General features: G+C 31.5%; 1 protein-coding gene across 1 annotated transcript in view; it reads right to left on the bottom strand.

Annotated features, from left to right (window-relative positions):
- Thoc2 (THO complex 2) overlaps window positions 1-11,267 on the bottom strand; it is a 110,854-nt gene that overhangs the window by 29,643 nt on the left and 69,944 nt on the right. The window contains exons 13-20 of the mRNA XM_048797105.1: window positions 10,400-10,441; window positions 9,843-9,973; window positions 9,639-9,740; window positions 5,306-5,390; window positions 4,601-4,694; window positions 4,108-4,188; window positions 2,597-2,693; window positions 867-1,008 (exon numbers count right to left, since the gene is read on the bottom strand). Of these exons, the coding sequence (XP_048653062.1) occupies window positions 867-1,008; window positions 2,597-2,693; window positions 4,108-4,188; window positions 4,601-4,694; window positions 5,306-5,390; window positions 9,639-9,740; window positions 9,843-9,973; window positions 10,400-10,441 (774 nt within the window). The remainder of the gene's footprint in view (window positions 1-866; window positions 1,009-2,596; window positions 2,694-4,107; window positions 4,189-4,600; window positions 4,695-5,305; window positions 5,391-9,638; window positions 9,741-9,842; window positions 9,974-10,399; window positions 10,442-11,267) is intronic.

The following is an 11,267-nucleotide window of genomic DNA, read 5'->3' as shown; positions in this document are numbered from 1 at the left end:
ATTCCAAAATTCATTGTATATTTTTGAAACCACAGATAGCATCAAATTATAAACATACAGCATGTTTTCTATATAGGCATACATATATGATAAAGTTTAATATATAAATTAGGCACTTTAAGTTATTAATAGTAACTGATAAAGAATTATAAGAATATATCACAATAAAAATTATGTGATATTATGTGTGGATGTTCTCTCCCTGCCTCAAAATATTTTATTGTACTGTACTTTCCTTTCTTATGATGCAAGATGATAAAATATCTATATGATGACATGAAGGACACAGGCATTATGATGTAGCATGAGCCTACTTAAGTGAAGTGTTGCTTGAATTCAAGTACTATGATGATCAATCTGATAAGGAAGACACCTATTTATATCATCAATCTGATAACTTGAGAAGGCTACTAAGTGGCTAATGGGCTGTTAGCATATACAACATAAATATGCTGGACAAAGGGATGATTCACATCCCAGGTGAGAATAAGTGAGAGGCATGACTTCATCCTTCATCATGCTACGCAGAATGGAGTTCAAATTAAGACTTATAATCAATGTGTTTCTGTTTTGTGTTGTAGCATTTGTTCTGGAAGCTCGTATTTACATTTTAAGTGTATCTGGTGAGTGGGCTGGAGCCCTCGTCTGGGCCGGAAAAAAAAAAGAAGCCCTCTGGTCAAAAAAAAAAAGACTTATAATCATTATGTTTTATATTATATTACATATATATATTATATATAATAATTATATCTGGATTTTTCTATTTCATATTTTTGAACCATGATTGACTATGGATTAATTGAAACCTTGAAATACAAAACCAAAGATGAGGTGTGATCAGTGTACATTCTAAATTTTAAAAGTCAGTAAACAAAAATAGCAACTCTTACCTCAGCTTTTAGCTGCTCCCCACCAGTCATGGCCTCTAGTTGCTCCATTGTCATTTCCTCTGTAATTTCTATTCCTGCCATTTTTTGTACCACTTCTTTTAATATAAGCAGGTCAAAACTATTCCAAAAAGTAAAAACAAATATTCGATAGTTAAAACATCCAATATGAAAGCCACACTACATTATAATTAATATACTGAGAATGCCCCAATTATTTGTACATACACATGGAGGAAAGGTTAACATGGTTTTTAAAGAACTATTCTGAAAAAATATTTTATGCATGTTTAACTTTTTACTTGGAAATAATTTCAAACTTACACATAGGATACAAATTATGAAAAGAGTATAAAGCACACTCATACCCTATACCCCAATTTCATCTACTTTTACCACTTTTACTCTTGTTTGCTTTTATCTTTTGCATTTTCTCTCCTTCCCATTCTATGCACGCACAGGATTTTTGAACAATTTGAGATGAATTATTTAAATCATGGTCTTTTATTCCCTAAAATTCCTAAGAACACATTTTTTAAAAGCAGAGCAATTCTTTTATATAACCACAGCATAGTTATCAAGTTCTGTAACTCTAATACTTAATCTACTATTCATATTTCATCTTCGTAAGTGGACCCAATTTCAAAAGAGAGTTATCGTGCAAATTAGTATACAAGTACCAATGAAATAATTTTTATTTAAACTGTGTTTTAATCAGATGATCACAAAAATATATTCACAGTACAGAAAATATATCTATACTGAGTATAGATTAAAAGATGTGTGTTCTTCTAGCCTACAGACAGTAAAAGTATAGGAATAGCTGATAAATGATCTGTTGACAAAATCCTGGGTCTATACATTCTAAAATGTTTTCACAAAGTCAAAATAAGAAATCAGTCAAGAATCACTTTAATACTTCTTTAAAACAACAGATAGAAAGCAAACAAACTAAAAGCTATCAAAAAGCTTTAGGAGGGGCTAGAGTTGTGGCTCAGTGGGAGGACACTTGCCTCGCATGTGCAAGGCCCTGGGTTCAATCCTCAGCACCACATAAAAATAAAGGTATTGTGTCCAAGTATAACTAAAAAAATAATTTTTAAAAAAAAGCTTTTAGGAAAAAAATTCAATTTCTGTGATACTAGCCAATTTACTGCTGATGATGCTTAATTTACATACTAATTCACTATAAGTACTAATATTGGACCAGAATTAAATAAATTTAGGTACTTATAAAGAAGAGAACACTGTCCAAAAGTTATATAAGCCTTATGTACATCTTAAGTTCAAATTTTAAAAATTATACTTTAAAGATACTATACAATCCTTTAAAATAAACATGTTCCTACCAGATGCTCAATGTGGTAAATTACTGCCCAGAAGCACAATATGCTTTGTCATGAGAGGATATACAATATACCATGTTAACTATTTACTCAAAAGCCTAACAGGCAGTCAAATTAGGTAAATGTATCTTTTTAGTGAGCTACATTTATAGGCAAATATTACATTTATTTCTGAAAAAGGGTATCTCTCTTTGTATTAAATTATAATTTCTCTTCATTAAAAATTCCATATAAATAAGTGAGCAACTGTTCTACTTGAGCCTATAATCAACAAGTAGTCTTTCAGGATAATAACAATCTCAATATTCCAAAACCACAGATGCACTCTAATTATTGAATTTCATTTACATATGTTATGATTACCTTTTGCCTGCTTTGAGTTGATTGGCCACATACTGAAGGAGACCAGCAAGATCAATTGGATATTTACGAAAAACCGCACCACAGAAACTAGCCAGACCTATATAAATTTTAAAAAAAGAATAAACAGTTCATAAAACAAAATGAGGTAGGAATGATTATATTGCTGATGCCACTTGTATATCTAAAAACTACAAATAAATTTTTAAAAAGTTTTTAAAGCAAGCACAGGCAACAGAATACAAATGAATAGTGATAGCTAACATTTACTGAGAGTGTGAGTGTATGTGTGTGTGTGTAAAACAGCATATCGAACACTTTACATAGACTATCTCATTTAATGCTTGCAACAATTATCTTAGATTGGAATAAATGTACTGATGAGGCCAATATATGTCATATAATTTGCTCCTGGTCACACAGTACAAAGTAATGATTCAAACCTATGCCACCTGATTAATGAGGACACAACAAAAATCTTGCAGATCACAGAGTAAACTTCAATGATAAAATACCCCTCTTGAAAGTTTGAATCAATTTTTTTTTTTTTTGTCTAGAAACATGCTACTAGTTGTAAAGCACCAAGGAAAGAGGTAAAGCATTGCAGACCAAAAAGTAGACAAAAGACCAGTTTTAACAAATAGTGCAAAAGGTCCCTGGAAAGTGCAAGAAGTTCAGATTAATGGAGCCTAGAATATTGGGGAGGGTGAAAACATGAGGCTAAAACAGTAACCTGATTCCATTAGAACAACTTGTATGACTTATTAAATATTTTAGATGTTATAGGATAATAGGGAACCAGTGCACAATTCAGATATCAGACACATCAGGTTGAAAGAAAGAGAACTGAGAAGGAGTGTGACCAGTTCCCCATAAGATCAACTCCTTTAAAATAACAGTAATTTAGGGGCTGGGGTTGTGGCTCAGTGGTAAAGTGCTAAAGTTCAATCCTCAGCACCACATAAATGTAAAATGAAGATATTATGTCTACCTATAACTTAAGAATAAATATTAAAAAAAAAACAGTGAAGAAGGGGATTTTTATCTCCCAGGTAATGCTACCCCAAACTCTACCATAGTCAATAATGGTCTCAAGTTTGGAAAATCAATAAGTATTATATAGCAAAGGACTTGGACACTGTGTACACATCTGAGTGCCTCATTATTCTTAAGAGCCCTCGACAAATATATTCTTGTATAGAAGTTCATAGGATCAGACAAAGAGTAATGAAGGGAAGTGGGGAGAATAGGAAAGACAGTAGAATGAATTGGGCATAACTTTCCTATGTTCATATATGAATACATAACCAGTATAAATACACATCATGTTCAACCACAAGAATGGGATCAAAATTGTAATACGTTGCACCCCATGTATGACACTCTATTGTCACGTATATCTAAAAACTACAAATAAATAAATTTTAAGAAAGTTTTTAAGCATAGGCAATAATACAAAACATAGCAGTTATCACCAACAGTAATCTCATCTTTGAAAAAATAAAATTACTTACTCTGAAGCCAGCTTGAGATGGTTGTGTCATCATGTTTCATTCTCTCCTTTTCTGGATTAGCCAAAGCTTCAATGATACAATCTTTCATACATTAAGAAAAAAATATTTAACTACATCTCTAACAAAGACCCTCACAACAAACAAAAAATGCATCTTGAGAGAAAAATAAAACTGTTTGCTTCAAATAATTACAAATTATTGACAAATATTCATTGTAATACCAACTTTTCTTCTTTAGTCTCTTTTCTACCTTTCAACAAACAAGATAGACTCCACCTATACCAAGATGTTTGATAAACCTAATGCCTTTATATAACACAAAGGCACTCACACAAGTATAGAGACACTCATTCTCCAGCTCACAATCTTGCTGGGCCAAACTTCAGATAATCCACCTGAATTAACCTCATTTGGTTACTAAAAGAAATTAGAATGAAAATAAATCATTCACCATTAATGGGAAATCTATGTATTCCTTCACTTGAAAGGATACAGGCCAAGACATCATAATTCAATGATGTGAGGTATTTCAATGAATCAACTACAGGTGTTATTAAATTATCATATTTCTGTATTTGTGACAAGATCTGGAAGATAGCAACAAAAAACAGATGTCATTAACTAAACAAAAGAGAACTACTATGCCAACTAAGTGATGGCTACAATTTTCCAGTACAAACAATGCTTATAATTAAAATGTTTTCCTATAATTTTACATTTATACAAAACTTATTATTCTATCAATGCCTTAGAGAATATTTTCTTAGTCTACACTTTACAACTAAGAAATAATTCCAGGGAGTCTAAACATGGATTTTGAAAAGAGAGAGGCTAGTCTCATGTTAAATGTGTTTTTGAATCAAAGAAATGAAAGTCACAGTGTTATATCTGAATCACAATGAAATGCTATTCAAATGCTTCTAAAAGCTAAAATCAACAAATAATGCTTCTAAGAATGAAAATATGGTAAACAAGATAACAGGGTATTTATATTTGTAGTGCTATTGTGTATTACTACAAAAATAAGTCAATGTATTACATTGTGTAGTAAGTTTTCTTAGTACAACCAAATGTTCCATTTGCTTAAATTTTTTTCCTAAAACTACCAAACAATTTTAAGATTATATCTATTTCAATTTCTGTATTAAAGACAACCCAAAGAAAAATTCCTTAAAATAACATTAATCTTAAAACATACATAATCAAACAAAATGGTTGGATTGCTGTGGCTCAACTTCCCAATTTGTCTTCCTGAAGGCTTCACATTTTCCTTGGTTAAACGCCTACAAGGGGAGAGAAAGGTGGCAGGGATCATCTTAAGTAACATTACCCATCATGTTGACAGCTTTGTTATATCATGGGGTTAGGGGACTGGACAATAGTTCTTTCCCAAATATCCAATATGAATCCATGTAAACAACTGTATTTATCATATACTCTACTGTAGTAGTTAGGTTAGGGTGTCTCCCAGAGGATATCAAATGTGTAACATTTATAAAATACACATTTCCATTTTATACTAATAATCTAATAAGCAGTAAAATTTTTAATGTACTCTATAAGTATATAAAATTCTTTTTATAGAATGTCATAATCGTTTTTAGATTTAGAAGTGCTCATTTATAAGCTTAGAGATTAAAATATCAAATTTGGTATAATGCAATCAAATGCCTCATGCCATCTGGCTCAGTGACCCTAAAGAAGTAATAGTCAATGTTATACTCCTTGATATGAATGTTCTCTGCTTTTCTATTCAAGTTAAACTATTTAAAAAAAATAAATTCTACTTCTTTCCTTCCTCTTTATTTCTTCTTCTGCTTGGAAGTCTTTTACCAACATTCTGCAAACTTATATCAATAAAACTTTTACAGCTCAAAACAATTATTACACCAAAACTTAAATACTTCTGATGAAAATTTTACACAATAAATTCAAAAACTTGAGAGACTTTTCACAAAACAATTATATGTGAAAGGAAAGAAGTTTTTTCCTTAAAAGAATTTTACATTGTGAATTTGGTATATAAATCAGGGACTGTGATCATTCTAAAAATAACAAATGACATAATCATCTCAAGAATCTTATGACAAAACAAACCCAATAATTAAAATGATTTCATCATTGGCCATTTTCCTTTCCCATTTTCCACTGCCCAGTTTCTTGCTCCTGCTTCCAGAAAAGACAACAGTAGTTTTAAACTTTGGCTATATTCTGTTCCAGCTTCAAACTTACTACCACCTGTCTCCACCTATTTGCCAAGGCTAACCCTTCCCTACTTTTGATTCCAGTCCCTTCTGCCTCCACTATGGGAAGAGGGCAAACAAACAGAAATTAAAATGAATATTTACTTGATTATGCCTTACCCTCAAGCTACCATGGTATCTGGCACATAAAATATAATCAGTAAGCACTTGTAGAATGAATTATTAAATGCCCTACAGCAAGTTCATGTTTTAAGCAATATTCAAACCTTGTGAAATTCTACAAGTAGGGGCTTGGGACGTGGCTCAAGTGGTAGCGCACTCGCCTGGCATGCATGAGGCACTGGGTTCGATCCTCAGCACCACATAAAAATAAAATAAAGATATTGTGTCCACCTAAAAAAACTAAAAAGTAAATATTTTTTTAAAAAAGAAATTCTACAAGTAATAATTAATATTGTCCACTCTCAGTGTAAAAAGTTCAAACAATATCAAACTCAATGTTCAAGCCTGGTTTACAGTTCCAATTTACAAATGCAACAATAATCCAAGTGTATTAAAAACTCTGTGCATATTTTTCTATGATAAATTATATTTTTATTCATCAATTAATTAATTCATATTAATGCCCAGTATGACATACAAAAATGCTAAGTATCAGGAATACAAAGACGAATAACAGTTCCTGCTCTCGAGCTTGATATAGAGGGAAACAGATTTAAATCCATGTTTTAAATTTCTATAGTCTTAAAATTTTTCAGAACAGTACTTATATTCTATCAATAATATAAAAAGTGAGAATAAGGGATGGGATTATAGCTCAGTAGTAGAGCACTTGCCTAGTGTGTGTGAGGTACTAGATTCAATCCTCAGCATCACATAAAAACAAACAAATAAAATAAAGGTACTGGGCTGGGGTTGTGGCTCAGTGGTACAGCACTTGCCTAGCATGCGTGAGGCACTATGTTAGATCCTCAGCACCACATAAAAATAAAATAAAGGTATTGTGTTCACCTACAACTTAAAAATATATTTTTAAAAAGGTGTGGTATCCAACTACAAGTAAAAATATTTTTTTAAGTGAGGATAATATATTTGTATTGCCTTGTGCATACATAAAATTACCTGGAAAGATAAATAAGAAACTAAACCCTGAACTGTTAAATAAATAGATAGATAAATAAATGAAAGGAAGGAAGGAACTAAACATTGATTATTCCCCCTACCCCTTGGGGAGTAACTGAATGAAAGGATAATAGGATAAGAGACCTTTTATGGCATAACTTTTTTACTTTTTAAAATTTTTATATATCTATGGGGCAAATTGGGATGTTTTGATCTATTTATGCACTATAGAAAGATTCCATCAAGCTAATTAACATTCCATCACCCCACCAAGTTATCTTTGAGTATGTGCACATGCATGTGTGTGTATGGTGCTAAGACTAAAAATCTATTCTTTTTGCAATTCTGAAATAAACATTATCATCAGCTGTGGTCACCATGCAGTACAAGAGATCACTAAAACTTATTCCTCCAATCTAACTGAAATTTTATATTCTTTGATCAACATCTCCCCTTTCTCCATGCCTTCCCTCACCCCCACAGCTTCTGGTAGACTTTTTACTATACAGTTTTTAAAAAGAAAGAAATTGGATTCAAGGCAATATGGATGAAACTGGAGGACATTATACTAAGTGAAACAAGCCAGGCACAGAAAGACACTCACTATACGATCTCACTTACATATAAACTCTATATACCTCTTTAGATTTAAGATATATATGAACATATCAACTTTAAAGAGATTTTTTTTAAAAAAAGAAAACAATCATAGCAATGTACTTAAGTGATATGCTAGCATTATTTGCCTAAGGAATACTGATGGCACAAATAAAAGACAATCAATGAATTTGGGTAGTATGTGCTAGGGAAAGTTTCAGAGAAGTGACACTGGAGCTCCTCTCCAAGAATGAATCACCAATGGAGAAGGGAAAGGGAGGTAAGGGAAAAACCTGTACAAATATAGGAAACAAAAATATATGCAAAGGAAGTAAAGCTAAGGAGACCATGATACATTTAGGAAATACATTTAGGCTCAGTACAGCTCGAGGTAGAATCTCTTACCTCACCATGTCATAAAGCTTGACATACAACCTGCAGGCAATGGTCAGTAGGCAAAGGATTTTGAAGTAAAAGAATAATATAAGGCACTGTAATACTCCAGATCAAAGAACCAAGGTTATAGTGGTAGAGAGAATAGATGAAATGAATTCAAGGAATTTAATAATATTTAATATTATTAAAGAATCTAATAAAGCACTTAGTTCAGTGCCTAGCACACATAGTAATAGCTCCATAAATATTAACTTTTCTTAACTGAGAAACTGTACCTGGAGAACTTTAAAGATCAGAACTCTTTCAGGAAAACCAGGCCTAATAACTCGAATAAGAACTTGCCTAGGCAAAATAATTCACTATTTTGTCTATCCTCCCATAGCATTTCATACATAAAAGAGCACCTATTAAACCAGATTGTGACTCTGCACAGCTCCCAGCAGACTGTGACTAAAGACACTATCATTGAGCAAGGACATCATCAGTGCATACTATTAAATCTAGTTAAACTAAAGAGTATACAACTTTTAATTAGAATGGCCATACCACTGCATGAATTTATAAGTGGAACAACAACTGATAATACAGCCTTGCTGAAAACACATACAAATACAGCAAGTGTATTTAGTATCAAAAGTGATACTAATCAGAAGTATATAAGCTTTATAATTAAACTAGTCTACCAGGAAGTAGAATTAACATTACTCTTACATTTTTAATGACATAAAATAAAAGCACACAAATAAAAGAAATTTCTTGAAAGTTGGCTCCCTATGGAGATAGGAAGGTCTAATTCAATTACGCAGAACTAACAGATAAAACATCTTTATTAGAATAACTATCAGTGGAAGAAATTCCTAGAACTGTGACAACCTTGCATAAACCATCAACTGTATTATGCAAATTAAAGAAAAGCCACAGCAGGCTATCTTTTTTTTTAAAGAACTCATCCTATAATATGATGCATTTAGAGAATTTTTATTAGATTTTATACATAGACAACTATGAAAACATTAACTTGGTAGTTAAAATGAGCTAAAAAAAAAATCACAAAAATTCATATTCCATCTACAGTATATAATCAGCTATTCCTTTAGTAAATATTTATGTGCTTTCTCAAAACTGAGGTGCTGACATAAGCTACCTTAAACAAAGTAAATTAAATCCAGATATAGTTTAGATTAATATGAAGAAAAATAAATTAAAACTTACTTCATGATATATTTGGCTCTGTCTATTGTTTGAGCTTTAACTTTTACTAAAAGTGGGTGACTGTTATAAGTTTCATTCTTCCACTGGCCATACAGATGATATCTTAAAAAATGATGAGATGAAGAATTAGGAAAAGTTAAATACTTGGAGGTTAATACACTAGAATTACTAGTAGTTAAAAATAGAAAAATAATGTGTATTTACCTATGCTGATAGGGAAATGTTTTAAACATCCCCCATAGTTCCTCAGACATACAAGCATTGCAGTCCATCAAAGAAAGAGATGGAAGTAGTACCTGGTCAGTAATGCTAAGCAAACAGCTAAGGATAACTTCCTAAGAAGAAAGGAGGAAAAAAAAAAAACTATATCAATAAGAGGTCCATACCAATCCAGCTTCAAAATAATTTTTGAAGAAATTACCATTTCTTGATTTCATAACACAATATCTAATTCCCCACCCTATCACTGTCCTTACTTGTTTTTCTCCATCCAAGATAGCAAATGGGGTGAGAGAAGGAAAGGGAGAGCAAGGGAATGAGGTACTTTTATCTCTCTTCCTTTCTCAACATGTTAATCTTCAAAAGAAAGGGATATTAATCTTAAAAAGGTAACTTTGTACAGTTGCCAAAAGCTGTACTCAGTACGTAAAGCATAAAATAATTATTTACACAGATGATTAAAGCTTATTCACAGTAAAATTTGCAATATGCTGTACCTAAACAAACATTAGATACATTATTGGATTGTTCCAATCTCTTACCGTTTTCTCTTTATCTTCTTGTTTGCTTCCATCAGACTGAAACTAAAATTTAAAAAAAAAATTAATAAAATACAAAGGTTGAAATTATGCAGTCACAATATAGTTTCTAATTTGAAAAAAATTAACTTACACATAATAGCAAATTGTTTTTACCTTTTACACACTTGTAGATTCTAAATATAGCCTATTAAAAATTAACATTCTTAAATTTTATCTATATTTCTAACCTCCAAATCATTCTTGGCACATGAATCTTAAGTTTTATAAGCCAATTCTTTTCTCAACCTCCTTATTATAAACCAAAGCATCCTAAAATGGATGAAAGTATATAGTATAAAACCAAATATTATAAAATTACAGCCAGTACAATCATTTAGTTATAATGCATTTGCATTTTCTACCCATATTTCCTCTACAGAATTAGTTTTAAAAAAAATCAAACAATAACGCAACAAAAACACAAAAAGAAAATTAAACACGAAGAAATTTAAAGCTATGTTTTAATTCATGGCTACCAAAGTACTCACTGAAAATCAGCCCAATATTAAAAACATTGCTGATAAGGACAAAACCATTGCCTAACTTGGACTCACTGAATAAAAATCAACTTAAGTTCCTGTTATGTCATAATTTGCAGATAGTCCCCTAAAGTGATATGACTGACAATGTTGACTACTCATTCAAAATGAAGCAGTAAATGGTACTTATGTGTGTTTATAGGGTAAAGGGTTGGAGGAATGCGTGTAGAGGCCAAAAGGACAACTGAAGAACCTAAGGACAATCTAGATTTCTGGAAAGGATTTAGTTCAATAGCAAGTGCAAGAAAGATAAAAGCTAGTATGTACCTAACAAAGTTCTTATTTTCTTG

Source organism: Marmota marmota, unplaced genomic scaffold (genome assembly GCF_001458135.2).
Source record: "Marmota marmota marmota unplaced genomic scaffold, marMar, whole genome shotgun sequence".
In the NCBI taxonomy this organism is placed as follows: Eukaryota; Metazoa; Chordata; class Mammalia; order Rodentia; family Sciuridae; genus Marmota; species Marmota marmota.
This window is presented reverse-complemented; position numbering and strand designations above follow the sequence as displayed.